Source organism: Protopterus annectens, chromosome 11.part0, assembly GCF_019279795.1.
Source record: "Protopterus annectens isolate FY-2018-M chromosome 11.part0, PAN1.0, whole genome shotgun sequence".
In the NCBI taxonomy this organism is placed as follows: domain Eukaryota; kingdom Metazoa; phylum Chordata; order Ceratodontiformes; family Protopteridae; genus Protopterus; species Protopterus annectens.
The window spans coordinates 315304852-315329602 of NC_056745.1; the positions used below are offsets into that span (position 1 = coordinate 315304852).

At 38.5% G+C, this 24751-nt stretch overlaps 1 protein-coding gene across 1 annotated transcript in view; it reads left to right on the forward strand.

Annotated features, from left to right (window-relative positions):
• LOC122815364 (dynein axonemal heavy chain 3-like) overlaps positions 1 to 24751 on the forward strand; it is a 4921723-nt gene that overhangs the window by 772316 nt on the left and 4124656 nt on the right. Inside the window, exons 12-14 of the mRNA XM_044087818.1 lie at positions 1392 to 1595; positions 4286 to 4416; positions 5070 to 5265. Of these exons, the coding sequence (XP_043943753.1) occupies positions 1392 to 1595; positions 4286 to 4416; positions 5070 to 5265 (531 nt within the window). The remainder of the gene's footprint in view (positions 1 to 1391; positions 1596 to 4285; positions 4417 to 5069; positions 5266 to 24751) is intronic.

Genomic DNA, 24751 nt, shown 5'->3' on the forward strand with positions numbered 1-24751 from the left:
TTTTTGATTTACTTTGCACAAACCGATGTCAGACCTGAAAAGTTTTCCACTGCATGCAATACCTATTTAGCCTGCCAAGATAAAGAAAAATGACCTGCTGCAATCTAGACCATCAGAAATGAGCCACATCCATCCTAAACTCAGCATTCCCTTGCAGACCATTATGGCAATAGCGGCTGTGTCTTTTACTGCTTTTTGAGACGCAGCCATCACATCTACTTCACTGAGGGATTTCTGCTTCTTGTCATCCCACCCAGGATTTAAACAATGAGTCAGACAGCCTCAGTCATCATTCAGATGGAGCAGAGAGCCCATAAACTGACTGGACAATATGCGTCATCTGCCCCATAAAGCAACGTGGCCATAGTTGCTTTATACAGGGGTGGTTGAGGATTTGTGTTTCAGTCCTTAAGAGAATAAATAAAGTTTAGAAAAGCAGCTCTAGTCGATTGGCACCATAGTTTGCTTATGCATATAGTAAGCCATGCTGCTGTGCAACCTGTCAGATTTGACCATCAAAAATCTTTCCCTAAACTAGACTCTATCTTTCTTTCTAGCTTACTGATTAGGCTACTCTTTTTGATTGAAGTTTAGACAGTATATGTATTTTGCTAATTAAAAGTAACATTTGAACCTGAAAATTCACAGGAAGGGTTTTATAGTTATTATAGCATATGGAAAGATAGCTATGCTTTATTGTGAAGTAAGGCTTAAATCTCCTCAAGATAAACCAACCTTTGGGCTGAAATGTATAGGTTAGTCCATGACTAAAAATAGGGGTGTGTAATCTGGCTGTGGATGTGGTTTAAATAGCAATTAATTGCTTCTTTGGGCCCAATTAAGCCTTAAGAGTTCTGTAGCGGATTCTTTTATGCACAGTAGCACTTAGATTTTCTCCTCAGAAATTCAGTAAAGATTTAAATTTTTTTTCATTTCACATTTTTAGAAAATACCTTTTCAACAATAAAAAGTTTTAATGCATAGTGAAATCTAACAAAGGCTGTGGGTCCCCTGATAGGGCTTTACATATGCACTGCAGGGTGAACTTAGAGCCTAGTAATTGTGTCGGAGATAAGGATGTGCTCTTGGTCCCAAATCAATCTTGTCACTCGACAGAATGCAGCGAAAGATAATAAGTACTATTCACCTGATTGCCTTCCTGCTCTGAGACAGCTGCTGATGCCTGCCTTCCTGATAACTAAGAGTTTCAGATCAGAGGCAGGGATAAAGAAAAGCTGGGCGCTTGCTGAATCTAAATCTGACAGTCGATGGCTGTAGAGCAGGTCAGGGGGAGAGAATCTGTGACACACAGCAGAAAGGAACAGAATTTACCTGCTCTGGTGGCAATGATTAGATATCTCTGTCAATGGCTTTTTTTTTTCCTCTTACAGTGCATGATGGATCGTTCCCGCCAGCTGGCTAATATCATAATTAACAAAGTTGCAACCGTGTCTGAAAAGTTTAATCGAAACATTTGCAAAATGTATGATGCCATTGTTACAAGGATCACCAGTATTTTGGAATCTACATCTGCACTGGTGCAGCTTCAGAATTATGTAGACAAGCTGAGGAGTGGTGAACTCATTAAGATAAAGGTAGGCTTAATGAAAACCTTTTTTTTGCAAATTGCTTATAAATATCATTGCGATAAAGTGAAAATTCAGAATCTTTGACATATTTACTCTGTGTATGTGCGTAGACAAGCAGAGACATGCACATGTACTTCTATACAGAGAAACTACAGTGAGGGCCGTATATAATACAAGCGCACACACACACACACACACACACACACACACACACACACACACACACACACACACACACACACGCAATACACACACTCACACTCACACAAGTGCCCTACTGGGCAGGGGCGTATACACACACACACACACACACACACACACACACACACACACACACTCTCTCTCTCTCTCTCTCTATTACTCTGTATTGTATGAGTGGTGCATGTTTGTACAATACAAAGCAATAGAGTGTGTGTGTGTGTGTGTGTGTGTGTGTGTGTGTGTGTGTGTGTGTGTGTGTGTGTGCGCGTTTATGCACACGCATATGTGTTTGTGTCATTAAGGGTAGTTTTGAAGTCTGGATGGATGTACACAGATACAGCAGGCATCTTATGTACAGCTCTGATCAGTTGTGGAGGTGAGCAGTATTAACTGCTTGAAAAGGGTGGCAAGAACTTGAACTTTTAAGTTTGTCTGATTAAAGATGTATGTGGCTAGGCATCTTATGGTCCCCATGATTTCCTGCCTAGTATGTTCCTATGTTTCTATGGGTTAAGTAGTTCTCATGTTGTGCCCTGCAGTAGTTGCATAGTGAAACTTAGCATGAATTAATGACATTTTACACATTCACTGATTTTACTGAGTCTATTAAGTGAACAGTAAGACATTAATACTCTATATTTTTGTGTGTAGTGGTTTGCATCCCAAGATCCAAAGCAGTGTTAAGGACTTGAAGACACCAGAAAAGGTGCATTTTTCCTATAGCATCACCCCATATCAGGCAGATTTTGTTAAACTTACAGCTTTCTCTTCTGCTAAATGATTAGTTGACATTCTGCAAATATAGGTTATTGGAGAAAGTGGTACATTTTGATAATGTGATTTTTGCAATTTTATTTCAGTAAACAGATATCACATGAGGGTGGGGCATTTTTTCAATGTATAAAACAAGGACTTATCCTTGTAATGCGTAAGATTACCAGACATGATCTGATCATACTGTTTCCAGTTTTCAAAGGATGCACACCCATATGTGACATAAATGTTGGACTGTGTACCATACACATAAGAGAAATAGGGTGTGTATCATTTTTATGAAGATGCATTTACTTATTCTTGTATAATTTCTTCTTTTTCTGTATATATATATATATATATATATATATATATATATATATATATACTAGTATTTTAGTTTGCCTAATAGGTTGTGTTGTCATTTTTTATCTTCTTTTATTAATGCAACCTGGAGGAAGTTAACCTTTTAAGGAAAAAACCTTTCACAGTTCCTGCAGAATGCTTCACTGCAAGAAATCTGCTATTGTACCCTACTTTTCCAAAGAGATTGCTTCATTCTTTTCCTGTATGAAAAAGCTTTGTGTGTCTGTTATAATGCCAAGGCAGATGCTGTTACTAACAGCAGCTTACATTTTCCAGGAAAATATGGCCTTCCTGTCGGTTCTGCAAAGGTTCATCTAGCAATTTACTTGAATACTTAGACATGTATTTTGTCTCCATAAGACAATGGTGGTTGAAGAAAAATCCCTCCACTGCAAGACACTGTTAACACTATTTGTGTTGCCTACTTTCTTCTGCAATTGTTCTTTATTATGGGTGCTGAAAATGCCAAGTTGACGTATTGCTAATGAGTGTCACAGAAATCTGGCAGGATGACAGTGACAGAGGGGGAATATATGTTCATATAATAATAAAAACAGAAAAAAATAGGGAGAGGGAGACTCAGGTTATTATTGCTATGTCAAAATGCAATTTTGGTAGCTAGGCAATCAATTTAGAATATAAATGAGGGGCATATATGAGTTTGTCCATTTACTTTCCGAGGTTGCCAGGGCCACTGTGTTGCAGCAGAGAGGAGACATTTATCTTCCGCTCATTATGCTTTGTCTGGCCACCTAATGGCAGCTTTTAAATATCACTTTATGCTAACTGTTGAATTGTACGCACAAGCTCATTACTGGACTACTCATAAATTAATTTCTGTACAACTACAATCTTTCTGTATTGCGAAAAAAAAAAATCACTGTCGTGCTTTGGGGAAGGAAAAAGCTTACTCTGTGAACAAGTCCTTCATGTCTGCCTCAATATAAGTTGAAATTACTGAGGCAGCATGTTCTGCAGAAGATTGTACCACCACAGAGAGCACTGTACCGCCTGTATATATTTAAGACTCTGCTTTTTTGTTTGGCATAAATCATTTCCTGTTTCCTAGGACATGTGTATCAAGATAGGCCAGCATAAGAGCTGAAATTTATTCAAAAGCAGCTCCAGTATGAAAAGGCAAGCATGCATATCAACAGACGAGGAGACAGTTTTCAAATGTCATTACCATCACAAGCCAGGGATCAGTGTATCTATCAATGAAATAGTGTGACCTTAGATTTGGAATTAAGCATAAGAAACCAATCTCCAGCACTTTAAAGAGTTGAAAAGATGAATCCCTGGAAGTTAATATATGTATATTGCATACTTAGAACTGATTTATCTGGATTTCTTCATTCACTCTTATTATATTTTAGGAAGAACTTGAAGCTGCTGCCGAAAACCTTATGTTTCTGATAGACTATGCAATCCTTTCTAAAGAGGATATTATTCTTAGTGGAAATACATTTTCCTGGCCGCAAAGGATTATCCCTATAATCAAAAACAGGTAAGCACCTCTTTATTTTGTACTGTAAACTGTTCACATATGTGATGTCAAAACTACTGTATAATTTTTGTTTTTTCATCTCATTGAATAACAGATCCTCTTACTGCAGAATCAGAGAATTAAGTGACTGCAACACTATATTATTTTAAGTTAAACCCGTAATGCCTCATCTAAGTGGATCAGCCAGCATTGTAAGGCTGATGTTAAAACATCACATCGCCTGCCAAGGATTAGCTGGCAACAGCAAAAGCACTGTTGAAGAAAACATTTGTCATTTTTGAAAGGATTAGTATCTCTGAGGTACAGAAATTAGCTGCAGTAATGGTACCAGTGGAATTAATAATTTTTGAAATGTTAATGGTGAATGTGCTAATGCAAAGAGTCAAGAGATTAGCAGTGCTTCATGAAAGAAGTGTGTCCTTGGCATGGAAATAGGAATGTTATAATTGTCCTGCAGGTGATTACAGCTGCAACAATTTTATTGAGGATTAAAGTTTGATTGACCTTTGTTAGGGTGATTAACCTTTTCAAAATTAAAAGCTGAAGTAAAAATGATCCCGTCTTATTTAAATGCAGGAAGATGAATGTCACTAGTGGAGGTGGGGCATGGTAAAAAAAATCATTTTTTTTCTTACTCATTTGTCTGTCATCAGTGAAACACGACTGCAAAAAGAACATGATGCTGCTGTGTCAAAACTCGCTCAGTGGCAGAATGATTTTAGAAAACGCATTGCTGAAGTGGCCGAGGCTGTAAAGGAATTTAATAAGAAAGATCGAACATCTGAAGCGCACATTTACAAGGAAAGGTTGGATGAAATAAACAGAAAAATAAAAGACTTTATGGATGAGGTAAGTTAATAAACTGTTAATTTACATACCGTTAAACTGATTCTAATCATTTTATATAAATCCATGTTTAATAAAAATTAAGCAGGCTTAAGGCACAGGGTATGATTTGCAGCCTTGTTTAAATGTATACACTTATTTATTTCTTGTAGCATTTGATTTGCTTTACTTTTTTAATGATTTCATTTGTAAGATTGATCTGCTTAATGCTGGTAACATATTTCTCGCAGTTTAGAAAGTAGATGCAGAAACCGACAACCCAAGGGAGCTGTCACTAGCAGTGTGGATCTGCAGTCGGCTTCTCATCGTGATGGCTATATGCACATGCTTTATTCTTATTTCTTTTCTAACTGTACAGTGACAGGCAGGATATGTTTGGGCTTGTAACTAAAGCTGAACTAATAATATACACCTAAATAACACTACTTTCATGAACATCACTGTTCATCTGAATGGTAAAATAACTATTCTTTTATAATTCTTTGTTGTTTATTATGTGTTACACAAAGAGTGCACCAAGAAATAATGCCTGCTTTAGATCTGTCAGGCAGTTAGAAAATGAAAAAAACATTTTTAAAGTAAAGCTTTGATTTTAGGATGCTTAGGACACTATGTCTTCAATGTATCAAGACTTTAATGTCTTCTTTAATGGTACTAAATAAATGAATGCACACAAATGATTTAAAATGAAATTCATGATATATTTGCTTGCTTCAGATTAATTGACTTTAGCCGTCATATGCAACCACATAAAATGAACAGGTGTACATACAAGCAGAGAAATCTGCCTATGTTATCCTCTAAAGTAGTACACAATGGATTTACTGGAAAATGGCATTCTTGGTTTAAGCAGCAATACTCTATAAACTATACATTAATATGTCATTATATTGTCTCATTTGATCTGACTTACCAGGTACATGAATATACATCAAGTGACTACCAACTATTTGGAAAGAGTGTTTTCTTATAAAAAAAAATAAGTATCATTTAGGTCATGACTGAAAAAAAATGTGATCCAGTTACCCCACAGGTTCAATATAAAATAAATGAAATTCTAATAATTAGGCTACAGTATAGTATATGAATTGAAATACAAAATAAATCCTTCTCTAGAATTCTTTTTGTTCTTACTCTCATTTAAGTGCAGCAAAGATTATCCCTACTTTTCTCACAAAGTTAGCCATTGATGTTTACCAGGGCACTTTTTCAGCTGCCCTCCTATGTGCCCACTGTAGTACCAGCTTCTAGTCCATTTTGCCACTTTGTATCACGATAATGAAGTGCTGTATGACTTTGCTTTCACAATCCCTTTACTTTACAGTACATGCTTCTTGGTAGCAATGACAACGATTCGTCTGTTTTCCATTTTGGTGATGTAATGTGATATCTTTCAGTGACACTCTCTAACATATCAGAATCAACATAACTGCAATTCGCCGTCCTAGTTATTTTCCATTGTGTTAGAAAGAATGATATAAAACTGTCTGTTTGCTCTGTGTGTTAAGCTGCTGCCACATAAACATTTGCATATAGTCACTGTGGTTTAATAGTCAAATGACCAACACAATAAAACTGCCACATAGACTTCTGCATATGGTCACTGATGCTTAAAAGTCAAATAGCCAACAAAATTAAACATCTTCATTTTCACTGAATGCAATTAGCTGAAACAGCATTTACCCCCCCCCAAAAAAAAATGAACAATAACAATATTGATGCATGAGGTATTAGCAAAGCCTTCTCCATACTGCTTGTAGAAGGTGTCCTCCATGTTCTGCCATTTTTAATATAATCTGCTGTAAGAGCATTGCATTATAGGAAGAATGGCTTTTACCTGATACAGAAAATTCAGAATTCAGTGTAAAGTATTTTATTGAGTCTAGATCAACAAGGAGAGTTTTGTATAGCTAGACACAATGAAAATAATTGCCATTCTATAGCACAACTTCAGACTGCACCTGGATTACCTGGATGGAAACATTTCATAGCATGCTTCATTGCACTTCCACAGATCTGTACCAGGAACTCCAGCTGCATTCTTACATTTGCAGCAGAATCAAAAGGTGCCGACTGGCTACAGAGGATGACCTATGATGTTTATTCTAGTATTCCACTTAATAATTAATATAATAAAGACTTCCCTTGGACAAGAAAATCATGACTACATTCCAGGTTCGTTAATAAAGAGGTAATTCTGTTATTAATTACACACTGATTTATCTGCTAATTAAGGGACCATCTGTAATCATATTTTTGTAAGACTTTCTTGTAAAGTCATTTATTAGAAAACAAAGTATTTTGGATAGGTGTTATACAGCTGTACAGTGGGTCTTTCATTCCTTTATGCAAAGCTTGATTTATTGTCTGTTACACTATAGCATTCTACATTTCGCAAACAGTTTATTCCCATTAGCAGAGCCAACAATATCCAACAAGGCAACAAATGACAAATTATGTATTAAATGTCATTGTGAAACACACAAGTTTAAATCAGATTAAGCTTAACAATGTAAAACAGGTTGACATTTCCTTTATAATGAAATATGTAAACAATAAGGTATTACCCTCAGCTGAAAGGGTATAAAATCAAATAACAAAACCCCTTAAAACATGATGAACACTATGAAGAGGGACAATGTAAACAACTTGTAATAAAATTATACGCATACTTGACCAATTTTTTCTCTGAATTCATATAAATTAACTGTTAAAGATTGGAATTTAAATATACTTTTTCAAGAGTGCAATGTTTTAGTAATAAATGAGTTCCATCTTTATAAATGTGGAGTTATTCTCATACCAGTGTCAAATGACAAAAACATTTTTCTACGAAGAAATGAACTAGGTAATAATGTTCTCTTTTCTCAGTCTGATAAATGAAATATTCACAACTTACTTGTGCCAATTCCAATAAAGTATTATTCTGTACTTCTTCAAGGAAGCAAATATATACCTTTAAATTGGTTTTATTTTTGCACATTCCCAAACAATATGAAGAGTATCAGCAGCGTTGTTTGGGAAAAAAAGCACACATGAGTGACAACAGAGAACCTAATGCAGCCAGCTTTAATACAACAACTTTCATAATCTGGCACAATACAATAATTACTTTTAACTAAACTATTACTTCAGTGTGAGAAAAAGTCACACTCAACATTGGTGTAAAAGGCTGTGGGTTCTATTCCCACACCAGGTTGATGGATTGCTGACACTGCAGTGCAATATAAGAGAAGTGCTGCACTTCTGAGTATGTCATCTTTTGGATGAGATGTTAAATGAAAGCTGGATATGCTTGAGTTGGTATTGGATGCAAAAGATCCCATGGCACCTACTGAAAAGAGTAGGGGAAGTGCTCCTGCCAAACTTTCCCTAACATCTCCACTGGTCTCCCCTGGAAACAGGCTACTAGCATAGTGGGACTAACCAAGACAACAATTTTTCTTCAAATAGTTTAAAATACTCCAGATGTATAAAGTTATTCTATAGTCTCCAAACTGTACTGAAGCAGTAAAGTCTGGTTGCCAACCTCAAGTAATTCCAAAGTGGTAAATAAACTTAAATTATATCCAAGGAATACCCACATACACCAATATCACCACTTTCAGTAGCATGCACATAGAAAGTTTGCAAGTCTCCATTCAGTTCATGAAAGCAAATGCCGGGGAGGAGTCCATGTTAACAAATATCGTTAACTAAAATTAAACAGATGAAGTTTAAATAAGCTTGACTATAGATTATCTGAAAAGTCCCTGTTAATAATGTTGTCACATAACATATGTGAGATTTATTTTAAATAAGCTGTTTATACAATATCAGTTGTTCACTCTAACCTGATGGTGAGACATGAACTAGCTATCTGCATGACATTTGTCAGTTTTCATGGTCACAGAGGAACCATATTGATTATAGCTTTGCATGCAGTTTTTCATTAACTGTAGTTACGGTATTATATAGAATCCAAGGACTTTATCCTTGAGGGCATTCTGAGTAATGACAAAATTATTTTTTTTTTTATTCTAGTGGAAAGAAAATGTTATTGTTTCACTACTTGTTGAAATCTTCCATGTTATGCATACAGACAAAGTTTCAAAATACATGACATTTTTGAACTATTACCCCAGATACAGGACCACAGTCATATGATGAATTTATGCAGACTATAAACTGCATTCGACATATGTGCAATTATTTCATATAAATCTGAGATTGTGTGGCATAATTTTACTTTTGTATAAATATACCAAGAAGAACTCCATGACAACATCCACTGACAAATAATGTCCCTCGTATGTTGTTGCATTTATCCAACTGACCATTCTGTCATAACCCATCTGTCACCTGTATAATGAGTCAGATATTCCTCCAATTTTATGTTCTCAGCACATCCTCCTTGAGTTCCAGTCCCTGATACACTTCTGGTGGTAAACGTTACAGGAAATGTGGCAATCCCGTCCCACAATTTACTCAAGTAAATAAAAATCTTAAATAGATTTTCTTTCAGTTAATGGCCTACTCTCACCCTTAAAGTATTGTAATTTTGTCTGGCAAATTGGCACTGCTGTCCGATACACTTTATATTACCCACTACATAAACATGACTTTGCAAAAATATTTATCCATTAAAGTTCTGCTGGTCACTGGTTTACCATATTTCTAGAAGGGTTGTTTCCCAGAGGAAGTCTTCTGGATGTTGGGAAATAATGGCTGAGGATGACAGCTCAGTCTCATCATGCAAATGGTGTAATAGAAGAGCACATCGTCCAATAGAAGGAAGTATTCAGTGTGTTTGGTAAGACCAGCCGTGTATGTGTGTGTGTCTGTGTGTGTGTGTGTGTGTGTGTGTGTGTGTGTGTGTGTGTGTGTGTGTGTGTGTGTGTGTGTGTGTGTGTGTGCGCGTGCGTGTGTCTGTATATTTAATGGGGGAGTGGCTAATTTCAAAAGTCATAAAGTCTTAAATTGTCTAATTACTTTAGTAATGAAATTAATTCAGGCTATAAGCCCGTCAAATGGAATTCACATAGTGAAATACATAGTCCTACATAATGATGTATTTTGAAGATTTGTGATAAGGGACAGGAGAGTCCAGTACTCTAATTTATGAGGACCATAGGTCTCAACAAACTTAGGAGTAGTTCACAGGAAGTGGAAGCATTTGTGTATGATGCACTCTGTTATAAGCCTGCTTTCACACAAACCTGAAACTTAGAATTTTAGTAAAATAAATGTTAAAACAGCCAGAGTACAACAGTGAGAAGAGAGCTCTGTGTGCTAAATCCAGCTTTGATAATGAAATTCATAGTGTGTTTGGTGATGCCTTGAATGGTTGTAGGGGCATTGACCTAGAGGCTGTTAGAGGCTATTTCTGCCTGCAGCACAAATAAAATTGCAACACAATCTAAACTCTGGGGCAGAGTGTATTCCATCAAATCTTGTAGTAGAATTACACCTTTGACTCGATCGAGAGAGAGAGAGAGAGAGTTTAAGTTTGTAAGAAGATAAATGATGGCTTAGGAGTGGGAGCTGTAGCTACTGCCCCTATAAAGCAGCATGCATGGAAAAAATATAAAAGTGACACTAGAAAAAAATGCCAGCCAAGTATCATGTTCTGTAACTGTTTGTTATGCAGTTTTTAAAACACAGCATCTGTTGGACTTGAAGCCATTCATGAACCTAGGCACAAAGCATGCACAACCAAGCAACATCAAGCAGAGGCTGTCTTTCATCTTTAAAAAGGAAGAAGGGAAAACATTTTTTTTTTTTTTTATTTGCTATTATGTTATCAGGAGATGCAGAGAGATAGAGAGAGATGTTTTAGCAGGTAACTGTAGTGTCTGTAGCAGCGGGCCAGTTCTGGGAAAACACATGGGTGCCTAAATGATACACATATATAGCATTTTTCTTGTAGGTGTTTATTTAGAAAGTGCTCCATTTTCTTGTCACTACAAAATTAAGGAATAGTATACAGCCTTACTTCCTTTATTGTCTCACATTTCCAGGTTTCAACCTTGATCTCTTGTTACTGTTTGTGTAGAATCAACATGTTCTTCCAATGTTTACATCGGTTTTCTTCATGGACTGAAGTTTCCTTTCACTTCTCAGAAACATGCTAGCTACACTAAATTGTAGATGTGTAATGTTGAACTTCTGGCCCATGTAATGTGCCAAAAGGATAAAGAAGAAGAAACTGTTCAGTTAGTGAGTAACAAATAAAAAAAAAAAGGCTAGTACTAAGTTCTGTAAGGAATAATAAAAAACAAATAATTTACACATTTAAAGTGTGATGAAATCTGTCAACTTTATCATCATAATAATTGTTCATTGGCAGCAGGCATGTCCTTTAAGGGCTTACATGAAGCTTATTAACCCAAGACTGGTTAAACAGTATGACTCTCTTGAGCTACTCCATGTACAATTAACTAAAGGCAACACCCCCTGCCACCTCATAGGTAGCTATAGGTCCCCCACCCTGAAACAGGAAACGCATACTGCATACCTGGACTTACTGGAGTCACTTGTCATACAGCCCAGCATCGGACTCAGGGGTGATTTTAATTATCCTACCATCAACTAGGAAACGTACATGACCACAATCATGCTGGCTCAGTGTTTCTTGGAATTTGTCAATGCAAATGCTTTGGAACAGCTAGTCAGCACATCCACAAAAGGCTCAAATGTCCTGAACATAGTACTCATTAACATGGGAGAACAATGCACCCCCCCGTGATATCCTCCTCTGGTAAGATTGGACCATAAATCAATCTTGTTTGATGTAATTATAAGACCATATACCCCATCAAGCTGAAACATGCTTAAGAATTTTTCAAAGACAAGCTACCTTGTACTAAATGATGGTATAAGAAGTTTCAAAGCCCCTTTGAATGCAGACAACATGGACTCTTATGTAGAGGTGTTCATCAATGCCCCGTATAACAACTTAAGCAATTGTATAGAATCACCTGTACCTGACTGGATTAAAACCAGGCCTTGTCAAAAAAAAAACAAGCCACCCTGGTGAACCCAGACTATAAACAGGCTATACAACAACAGAAAAAAACTAATGTCCAAGAACAAGAGGGAACTGGCTCAGCCGAGGAGGAAATCCATCTCTAGCTTAAACAAACAAATTAGAGATCTTGCCAAGTCCTCCAAAGCTAATTACAAAGCAAAAATAGCCTTCTTAGCTAAGGATAATCACAAGACATTCTTTAACTACATCCAGAATCTAAAAGGGAATACCCAACTATGAGCCGAACTGGTTGTGGATAGCACCACCCATACTTAAATAGAGATAATAGCCAACCTGTTAGATGACAGATTTGGTGCAAACTTCACTCCCTCCGTCCCCTGCAGTCATCCCCAAAGTATACCTCCCACCATTCCTCAGATCATCTTTACATTCTCCCAGACCAAAGACATTGCATCAGTGGGACCAGACAACATCCCAGGTTGCCTTTTAAACAACTTAAAGCATAGGTTGCAGACCCACTTGGATCTCTGCTTAATCACAGCCTGAAATCTGGCAATGTTCCAGCAGAATGGAGGACAGCAATAGTAGTCCCTCTGCACAAAGGGGGAACCATCAACTGACCTGGGGAATTATAGACCCATAAGCTTGACTAGCCTCATCTGCAAGACTATAGAAAGAATCATTATGGACTTTATTAACAAAGACATAGGTAATCTCCAAACTCTGGACCCAACCCAGTTTGGATTTGTTAAAGGTAGATCATGTCTGTTAAACATGGCTGACTTCTTCGAGAAAGTCACCATGGCTCTGGTTGAGGGAAAGACAGTGCATACTGCTTATCTTGACATAACCAAGGCATCTGACAAAATCCCCCACTCAGATATTATAGAGAAACTCTCCCAATTGGGAATTAATACCTTCCACCATGAAAAGCTTCTCCAACGCTAACTTTGGCCTCCTAAAATGGAGGTGGCTAACTTCACAGAACCCATGCCAATGGAAAATAGATGCATGACTGCTAAATTATACACCAATGCACTGTATGAACATGTACATAAATGCATGGAACTAGCCATACCCAACAGAACCAAGATGCTCTCCTCCAAAAAAAGGAATCCAGTCTGGTGGTCCCCTGCCATTAATAAACTCTACAACAGAAGGAAGAAACTGTTGCAGAAAAAGGTGAAGTCCCAAGACTGGAAAACTTCCCTTACTAGCCTCAGCAGAAAGTTGAGATCCCTCATCAAAACCTCTTAAGCCAGCTATGGAGGCAGAATTGTGACAGACACTAAAAACAACCACATAGCCTTCTTTAGTTATATCAAGAATCTCCATGGCAATACTCAGACTTGCTCTGAGTTAATGCAAAATGGCACCTCCTATATTGAGCCAACAGATATTGCCAACATACTGTAAGAAGATTCAGTGCAAACTTTACCCGTCTCTCCCCCCATAAAGGACCAATCTCAATACCGGAAGAATGCCAGGCACCCTGCATCACAGGTTAAAGCTGCATTGTCTAAGGCCAAGAATACAGCTTCCATGGGACCCGACAATATCCCTGGCTGTGTTCTACTTGAATTAGAAAGTGAACTGGCACCACATCTGTGTGCTCTGTTTACTCACAGCCTCTCCATAGGCTTTGTCCCTACCGAATGGTGCACTGCTACAGTCATCCCTCTCCATAAAGGAGGAGCGACTACAGACCCTGGAAATTATCAACCCATTAGCTTGAAGAGTCTGATATGTAAGGCTATGGAGCATATCATCATGGACCTAATTAACAAGGATACAGGGAATCTCCAAACTCTAGAACCCATACAATTTGATTTTGTGAAAGATAGATCATGCCTGCTCAACCTGGTTGACTTCTTTGAGTCAGTTTATTTTTTTACCACTTGCTGCTTTGTTCAGTTTATTCTTTGAGTCAGTCACCAGAGTGGTGGATGAAGGTAAGGCAGTTCATACAGCCTACCTTGATCTAGCCAAGGCCTTTGATACCATTCCTCACTCAAGAATTATTGATACACTCACCAAACTAGGCATCAACCCCTATATCATTAGGTGGGTTGCAAATTGGCTCACAGATAGAACACACAGTGTGAAAGTAGTGGACTCCAAGTCAGACTGCTGACCAGTCATGAGTGGAGTCCAACAGGGATCAGTCCTGGATCCTCTCCTGTTTGGCATCTACTTCTCAGCAGTCTAGGCCAACACAGAGGGACTCTGGCTGACCAAATTTGAAAATGACTGCAAGCTGGGAGCCATTATTAACTCCCCAAGTGATGCAGACATCCTACAGAAAGGCCTCACTGAGACCAATGACTGGTGTTGAAACCATGGCCTTAAACTTAATGCCAAGAAATGAGTCATCTTCCCCTTTGGGAAAAATTCAGTTCCCACTAATTAACACAGTGATGGGAGCCCGTTGAACACTGAAGGTGTTATAAGAGATCTGGGGACACAGGTTAACAGCAACCTCTCCTTTGACCATCACATTGCCATTGTGATAAAAAGTCCTTCTATATCTCATTACAGGGTTTTGCATACAGGAAGAAAGAAGTCATCATGTCTCTCTACTCTTCCCTCATTAGACCAATCATAGAGTTTAATGCACCATTTGGCATATACCTCACTAGACACCTCCATCAGCTGGAGAGGCCACAAAAGTACCTCACAAAGAGGATCCTAGGCCTTAAACACATGTCCTACAAGGACAGACTCAAAATACTCCAGCTATTCTCTGTATCATATTGTCTACTAAGAGGCAGTCTCTGCTTGACTTACAAAGCCATGTCTGACCCAGCTCTGTTAGAAATGCTACATCTAAAGAAATCTCAGTCCCTCCACACCAAATGCTCCAAAGACCTCAACCTCATTACCACAATCAACAGAACATGTTGGAGGGACAAGTTCATAACTCAGAGACTGCCCATGCTCTGGAATAGATTTCCCATACATGTCAAGCAGAGCACCTCATTAGCCCTCTTCAAGAGAAATCTTGATGAGTGGATAGGAAAATGGGAAATAGAAAGCACAACAAGAGGATCACTCCAGTGGTTCTACTTGATAGAGACACTGGGAACTAACAATGGGTGGCACAATGCCAGGGCACTTCTATGGGCTAGGCTTGGAAAGGCCCCAGGGCCATTAGCCTAGTACATACCTATGAACCTATGAACATTACCAGATGGGTAGCCAACTGGCTCACCGACAGGACACATACTGTCAAAGTGGGTGACTTCACATCTAGCAAAAGACCAGTCACCAGTGGCATACCACAGGGTTCTGTGCTGGGCCCCTTACTGTTCAGAATTTATTTTTCAGACATCCAAGTGAACTTGGACAGCCTGTGGCTGACTAAATTTGCTGACGATTGCAAATTGGGAGCAATCACTGAGTCCCCCAACAATGTTAACATACTGCAGACAGGGTTAATACAGACACATGATTGGTGCCAAAGCCACATATTAAAGCTAAATGCAAAAAATGCATTATCATTCCCTTTGGGAAAGCTGACAGTCCAGCTAATTACATTATAGACAGCACCCCCCCTAAGTGTAGACCCAGTGGTAAGTGATCTGAGTACAAGCAATTGTCTACTACATTTAAAGCACTTTATTTGCATGTGTGTGTGTGTGTGTGTGTGTGTGTGTGTGTGTGTGTGTGTGTGTGTGTGTGTGTGTGTGTGTGTGTGTGTGTTTGCCCAAGTGTGTGTGTGCTTGTCCAAGTGTTGGTCTGCACGTGTGCATGCGTGCATGTGGATGTGCATGTGTGTATGTATCTGGTATTAATTTGCCAAAGCTGGACAACTGAAAACAATTGTCAACATCCCCTGATGAAGCACAGGATGTATTATGAAGACAACATTACATTAATGAGTTGGATTTCATCATAGAAACTGCACTGCAAAAAATGTATTTGCAATTTAGTTGTGAAATGATTTTTCTCATATTCATCTTTTGGATCTCCTTTGTGAGGAAAATAATCTACAATGCCTTCCTAAACCTTAACATTGAAATGTATATACTACAATGGGCCGTGATTTAGAAACCATGGACTATAAACAGCTTTCTTTCAGTGCACAGAGAAATGAGATTCAGACTCATCACTCACAACAATATTTACTTATTCAGTGCATTTAAAGTTGTTCAGCATGCCATTGTATTCTGAGACATGATTTTGCCTGGCTATAATCGAGGAAAGCATTGGAAGTTGCAAGATAAATAACTTCAAATATGTAAAATTTGTTTTATTTTAATGAAATGATAACTATATTTTCTGTTTTGGATTAAAATATGGAAAATTAGCTTAGGTACGATCCTTATAAACAATGATAGAATCATTTATTGATGGGACATCTATAAATTTTCACTTTTATTAAGGAAATTAAATTCGTAAAGGGAGGCCAAAATGGTATCTGACATGTACATGAGCCGCAATTAGGTGATTCATAAAAGTAATGGTTGATTACTAAGTTTGCTTGAAAATCTGGGAAACTAATGCTATGTTTGATAAAATAGATTTTGTTCCCATATTGTTACTTTTTCAGAAGTTTCACAGTGAAAATTAAAACTATCTTTTGTGATGACTGGTTGTTAACTAGGTAGGCTTATTAGACACAAACTCTCTTCTTGGGGGGGGGGGGTTCCAGGAGCTGAGATAATGGTTAATTGACTTGGTCAAGGTCACACAGCAGCCAAATTAGAACTGAAGAAATCAAACCCTGTATGACAGGAACTACAGCTTATTCATCATTACCAACAGCACGACTGTTTCACAGAGGGCTATTTTACAAAGTATAAATTAAATCTCCTTTTGTGGTTCAAGTAATGTATTTCTGAGACTTTGCGCTGTTATATGTCCCATTCATAAAGAACTCTACAGTAATAAAAATATTGGGTGATCATTTTATAAATTTGTATCATAACAGGACTAATTTAATTAAACCTGTTTATACTTGAGGTCCACCAGGGTGGTTTGTTTTTCCATGATGACTTGGGTTTGATCCTGTCAGGTGTAAGTGGTTATACAAGGCATTTGTGTATCTCTGCACTGGAGTCTTTGTTTGATGTGTTTGCAGGGGTTGCAAAACTATTTATACCATCACTTAGTTAGCAATAGTTTGCTTTTTGAGACATTTTTCATTATTTTGACTAGCCCGGTCAACAAATGTAAAAAAAAAAAAAAAAAAAAATTTAGCTCCTGTGGGGTGGTCAATTCTGACTATTACATCAAACAAGACTGATTTGTGATCAGACCTTAACAGGAGGCAACACATGGGATGTGTGCAGTGACCCCCTCCCATGTTGGTGAGTACTAAGTCTAGGACATTTGAGCTCCTTGTGTAGATACAGACTTTCAGTTCCAGAGCATTTCTATTGACAAAGTGCAGGATCCTCAGACAAGCATGTTAGCCCTCGTATATGTCTCCCAGTTAATGGAAGGATAGTTGAAATCATCCATGACCAAGGTGTTTGGCTGTATAGCAAGTGACTGTAGTAAGCCAGGTAGATGGTGTGTTTCTCTTGGTTCATTGTGAGGGACTTGTAGCCAACAGTGATGTGGAAGCGGGTTTACCTATAGTTAGTTGGACTTGGAGTAGCTCAAGATAGTCATACTGTTTAACCAATCTCAATGTTTATTTGTCCTTAATGAATATGGGTACACCTCTGCCTTTGGTTCTTTCATGCTCATTTTGAGGTCTGAATGTGATGAAGACATTGTAACCATGAATTGATGGGGTGCCCTCTGCTGTCTTGAACTATGTCTCAGTGACTGCACAGACATCAAGATCTTCCTAGATGAGCATTGCTTATAGAGAGTGTAGTTTCCTGTTTAGACATCTAACATTAAGAAGCATGACCTTGAGTTTGTCTTGAGTGGATTTTTTACATAGGAAATTTTGCTGTTGTGATGTTGCGTAAAAAAGGTACTATGGAGAAGGCAAGTACCTTTGACAGTAACTGAAAGCCAAGAGGTGATGGGTGAAGACCATCCCTGGCAAAGCAGTGTGATCTGTCGACCATGTCTTTCCAGGCTGACAGATCCTGGACCCTCCTGGATTGACACCAGAAACTAAGCCAATTGGTGAAGTCAGTCGTTTTTTTTTTTTTTTTTACATTTTTACATACACGTCCTGGGTGAAGGTAGAATCCTGCGTAAGGGTACGGACATACTAACAACCTGTTTGATGTTTGGCTTGTTTTTAAGTGAGAGAATTGAATACAAATTCATAGTGTATAAACATCTCTCATATTATATTTGTTTGTTTTAGGAGTACAACCTGTTTGATGTTTGGCTTTTTTTTAAGTGAGAGAAATGAATACAAATTCATAGTGTATAAACATCTCTCACATATTATATTTGTTTGTTTTAGGAGTAAGTGGTTATCAGTAAACATGAGGCAATTAGTACACTGCCTCAGGAAGCCCATGCCGATCAGGCTGGCTGGAAAAATGGTGGGAGACTGAACGTCCATTTTGGTAGGATTATACCTTAATTACTAGTGGGGAGTGGACCAGGTAGACCAGATTTGCTCTAGGATTAACCAAGGGGTTTATTCTGGAGTAGGCTATGATTAAAAACTACGACTACACTTCCCAGTGCGCAACTGAGTTGCTCGCAGTGCAGTAAGGTGGTTTGGGAGGGTTTACTAGCAAATATCTAGGGAAAATTGTCTTCCTAGACATTTGCTTCTAAACACGGCAGCAATAAACCCTGTTGTGCAGTGGTTAAATACAAGCAAATTTAAACAGTTTTAACATAAACTAATCAATAGTAAAGCCCCAAAAAAGTAAAGCCTTTTTCCTGCGGTCCCATGTCCTTCCTGGACAGAGAAAGTCATTATTAACTACCATATCACATACCTCTGAAAATTTCACTCTCCTAACCACAGACAATCGGGACAACTCGGGATATATAGGGCGACCCTAGGGCCCTTAGTCTAGTAACCTTCTATAAACATATGAACCTATGAAATAAGAAGCTCCACGACCCAGTAACAATGCCATGTTCCCTTTGGTGCAGATTTACACTGAAGCATGGCAGGCCTGAAGATGATACAGAATGCTGCTCAATTGCTTGCCATTTAAATTTGATAATCAGCTTCTCTTTGTCAGTAAAGGGTCTTCTCCATCTAATTTAGCTGCTGATAGTGAGAGAGCAGAATGCCTAGGATTATCACTTAGAGAAGGTGGTGAGTGGAAGTATGATGGGGTAATTACTTACACATGGGATTTGCTGACAGAATGGCATCAAGCACAGCCATTTCAGTCTTGCTCTGACTGTAGTTCTGTTCCTGTACAAGAAAGATTTCCTATTCAATATCTCCCATTCCTCTGTTGGTTTTAAACAAACAAGAACTTAAAACCCCCACAGCACAAACAAGTCTCCAGTTGAGTAAGCTTTCCCTCATTCTTTGTGCCATTAAAAGTACTTTTAAAATAGATGAAAACCTCAAAAGTCTCTGGTATATTCATTAGTAGTTTTCTTCTCTTTTCAATAATCATCGTTACATCTTGATAAATTTCCTACAATTGCATTTGCAAACTGGGTACAATTGACATTTACCCAAAGGACTTTCAAATTCTCCTTAAAAGGCTTTACATAACTAAAGACTCATGTACTGAAGATTGATTCACTCCGAGTTCTAGGAAATGTCTTTGGAAAACATTATGCCTCCCCCTCTTATCATATCAATCACACCTTTCTCAAAACTGACTCTGTGATTAAGGACAGGAACAGGAATACCTTTACTGATAATGAGCTCTCTTTAGATCATTGTGTCTGACTTGTGGTTAGAAAATCCTTATATGATGCCCAGTCAGTAGTTTAAATCAACATATCACATAGTACGGTGGTTAATACTGATAACACTCTGTGCTTCTTCTTCACTTTGGTTCTCTAACAGAATGCCTTTGGTGTGAAATCTGCATGACCTCCCTGTCCCCTGTGGCTTCATTTGGATTTTTTTCTTGGTGCTCATATCTCATTCTACATCCCCAAAACATGGCATAAGTGATTGTCATTAGGTGTACTTGGTGTGTGTGTGTGTGTGTGTGTGTGTGTGTGTGTGTGTGTGTGTGTGTGTGTGTGTGTGTGTGTGTGTGTGTGTGTGTGTGTGTGTGTGTGTGTATTTGTGTGTGTGCTGTGATAAAACTGCATTATGATAAACTGCCATTCTACTCAGGATTAATTTCTCTGCTTTGTACTCTTTAAGAGCTGAGATAGGTTTTGGCTTCACCTCGACCCCTAATTGGATTAAGTGGATAATTGGAATTTAATGAATTAATTTCTTCATCTTTTCTGGTTGATATCAACTCTCCATTTTTCTTCATGCCACAGGAACTCCTTTCTAAAAAGAACAGCAACAGAAATCATTAAGTTCATGTAGTCTTCAAGCATTAAAACTTAGAAGTATTAAAATTTACTTTTTATAAATAAAACTTACATAATCTTATATTAAAGTTTCATACTGCAAGTATAAACAAAGTGTAGCTGTTTAACAGCAAAGAATGCAAAAGATCTATGATATGCATGTAAGATCTCATTAAAATGTATTGCACATTAGGAAAAATAAACATTTTATTACAGATGTGCACGGTAATTATAAAAGTGAAACCAATCTGTACTTCTCAGTATTGTTTTCCCATGCAAGTAAATTATATTAGATATGCAGTAAAAAAAGTAGAAAACTGAGCTAGTAAGGAAGGGGAAATAAAAAAAGCAATTGGGTACTCAGATTAATAGTAGTTTGAACTTTGACTACCACATATCCACAGTAGTAAGGAAATCCTTCTATGTGGCACATCTTATAAGTAAAGGCATCACATCAAGATCTAAGGATATTATAATTACATTACACTCAGCCCTCATCAGACCAATAACTGAGTACAATGCTCCCTTTTGCATGTATCTAACCAGACACCTGCGACAACTGGAGAGACTACAGAGGTTTCTCACCAGGAAATTACGTGATACACAAAACAAGTCTTAGGAGAAATGACTGAAAGCATTGTCACTGTATTCTGCCTCCTAGAGGTTGCTAAGGGCTGACCTGTGTCTAGCTTACAGGGTAGTCTCTGAATATGCCCTGATGGAAATGCTACACATTCATAAATCAAACTGCAGGAGGGTCACTTACTCCAGGGATCTTAACCTAGTCTCTGACATTAACAGGTCATGCTGGAGTGATAGATAATCTCCCAGAGACTGCCACTTCTCTGGAACAAGCTTCCAATTCACGTAAAACAGGTCTTCTCCCTGACTCTCTTCAAATGCAACTAAGATCAATGGATGTGTGACCACAAATTCACTCCTTCTACTAGGGACCTTGGGTGTCCATCAGAGGCTGGCTGACATGCCCAATGCTTCCTTGATATTATAGATGTGATCATGACTCTCTTGTCCTACTAGGGACCACAGTGTCCTTGATCTTGTCCTTGCAAGTGCGGCCACTTAATGCCTCCAAATGTATCATCTTCCTTTTTTTGAACTGGAGAATAGATTAGTGACCTTTTCCTTTAATAAAACTGGTTGTAGTTCCAGTGCATTTACCTCTGTGTTTATTCTTCATTTACTTGCTAACGTAAATAAATTCCATTGCAAGCACCAACCAATGGATCCCATTGCTAAACCCACATCCAATGGCACTGCTTCCTACTCCCATTTAAATAGTGATATTGTTTTGCTTGTTTTACCCCTGCTGTCAACTGGCGGTTCCCACCAAATCAATCTGTCCATTGATTCCCCCTCACTGGGCAAGGGTTGACTGGGAGGGAACATCATTTAAATAGCCATCAGGGGCAGATGTATTGTTTGTCCTTTTGTCTACAACCATAGCTGTGCACACTTTGATGCATGAGAGCAGCGTGCAATAGTTTATCAGTGAAGAACATCCCCTTACTTGCACAAGGGGTATTTCCTTGAAGCTACCTTGACCCCACCCTGGATCAAGACTAGTGGTCTTCCTGGTGTCCACCTTGACCCTGCATGCATTTGAACCTCTCCCACCCCCTTCATTTCTCTCCCTCCCTGCCTGAATCCTTAACTGCTGGGGCCAGTAACCGGAGGTTGGTCAACCTGGTCATAGTAAGGGCTCCATTCCTGTGCTTCACAGAGCCAGGTCCCTTTGATTATTTATTATGCAGTTCATGTCCACACAAAATGTAGTGTGAAACTTGAAGAGAAACCCCTATTGTGGAATATCCATATAAGTGAGAAAGAAATTATTTAATGCTTATAAAAAGTTTCATTCTACTTACTTTAAGAACACACTTAAGCAAACTGGTAAACATACCCCTCAACTGTCCAGATTTACACAGAATGTTCAGATATATTTTTGGTCTGTTCCTCATAAAATCTGTCATTTTCTGGCAATCACTGAGGATTGAATTCACTAAATAAAGATATATATTTGAGTTTCAGACTTCATACTCTTCAGAAAATGCATGCTAACACAAATCATGTTGTCTAGCAACTTTCTAAGTTTATAAGAGAAATATTTAAAATGTGTCCCTATTTTGGGCCTTTTTACCTCCATTATTTTAGGCTTTCTTTAGATTTCTTGTGCTAAGAGGTTGAGGGGTATGCTGGTAACATTGCAAAGGGAAAGACGGGGAAGGCCAAAGATGAATATGAACTTAAAATCGCCACTAAAACCAAAAATAAATACAAATCTTTCTTTGATTATGATGAGAGGTTAGGAACAGCACAGTGGTGCAGTGGTTAACATTGTTGTCTCACCGCAAGAGGTTCTCCAGTTCTATTCTCTGCTGGGGTACCTTTTCTGTGAAGTCTGCATATCCTCCCTGCATCTGTGTGTGTTTCCTCCAGATGCTCCAGTTTTCTTCCACATTCCAAAGACATGCTTCTGGAGTGTTTCTCCCTAGGGCTTCACTAAAAATAGTCTCTGCCCTAGTCAGACTTTCCCGGTCAACAAATGTTAAATAAATAAATCATACATGTTAATATTTGGAGCTGGAGCACAGTGGCAACCCCAATTCTGACCCAAGGGAGATGGCAGGTTTAGTGTGAATTTTACTTCACCCACAGTTATACCTACTCCACAGATCGAACAGTTACAGCCTTGTCTTTAATTGCTATGGAACAAGTCCTGTTAGCCCTGTCAAGAGCTCTGAACACCTCATACATGAGTCCAGATAACATACCAGATTCAATGAGTATCAAAACCAAATATGACCCGATTCAATGAGTATCAAAACCAAATATGACCCGATTCAATGAGTATCAAAACCAAATATGACCTCTCTGAACCCCTGCTTAACCTCTTTAAACCAGGCCTATCCTCTGTTTGCATTCCTGAGGACTGACAGACAGGCATTAAAATGCTGATCCTGGTTCGTATAAACCCACCATTTTCACTAGACTCATGTGTATGGGGCTATGAAACATGTAATCTCAAACCTCAATAATCTGGACATTGAATGTCTGTTAGCCTTGGGCCTTTGTTGGGGGGGGTACTTCTTTGACCTTGCTGGCTTCTCTCAGGGAGTCACTGGAGCAGTGAGTGCAGTGTTTTTGGATCTGGCCAGAGACTTTGATGTTATTGCCCATGCAGGCAATATTGACAAACTTGTAAATCTAAATCCTTATTTAGTGTAGTAGGTAGATGTAGGACTGTCTGAGAGGACCCATTTGGTTGGTGTCACAGGTGCTGCATATGAGAGCTAAGGGATTTCTGATGGCATGCCATAATGCTCTTTATTGAGCATGCTTCTGTTTGACACCTGTTCCTTGGACCTTCAGGAGAAGGATCCCCATCCATGTGAAGCAGAGTTCCTCTCTAACCCAATTCAAGTGCAACTTGGACAACTGGATGGGAAACCAAAAATGCATCCCTGGTTTGGCACCTGTGTCACTAACTGACATAGGTAATCTCTAAATGGTTCATCCCCAAACTCCTGCTTACACTTATCAAGGGTATCAGAACTTGTCAGAGATTTGGGATGCAGGGCTAGGCTTAAAAAGGGCCTTGTGGTCCTTAACCTAGTAAACACCCATGAACCTTTGAACCTATGAACCTATGAACCTATGAACCTAAGAGAATACTCCTGGCTTACAGTTGTCTGCTTTTGTCGACAGCAGTACATTAGGAGTTGTTCATTCTCCCACTGACTTACAATTGTGTCAACATGGGTAATGCCATGTTAAAACTGGGGCAAGACCAATGGTTTCAAATTACAAAAATGAGACGCTGTTGTAAGGAGTCTAGGTATTGCTGGTGGTTGCTTATCTTTTTTTTGGGGAGGGTATTTATCTTTTGAATATCATACTCGTGCAATTGTATGAGGGGCGTTCTGTTTGAGTAATCACGTTTCCAGGGCAATTCCTCTGGATCTAGGGAGGTTTTACTTCCCTTTTACTATTACCTCATTTGACCCATTGCTCAGTATAATGCTTCTTCTGGCATGTATTTGTCTTGGCATGTCACTTAGGTTGGGAGACCCCAGAAGTTTCTAGATGTATGGACTGGTGGCATGAAGTGCCTGGTGTGCT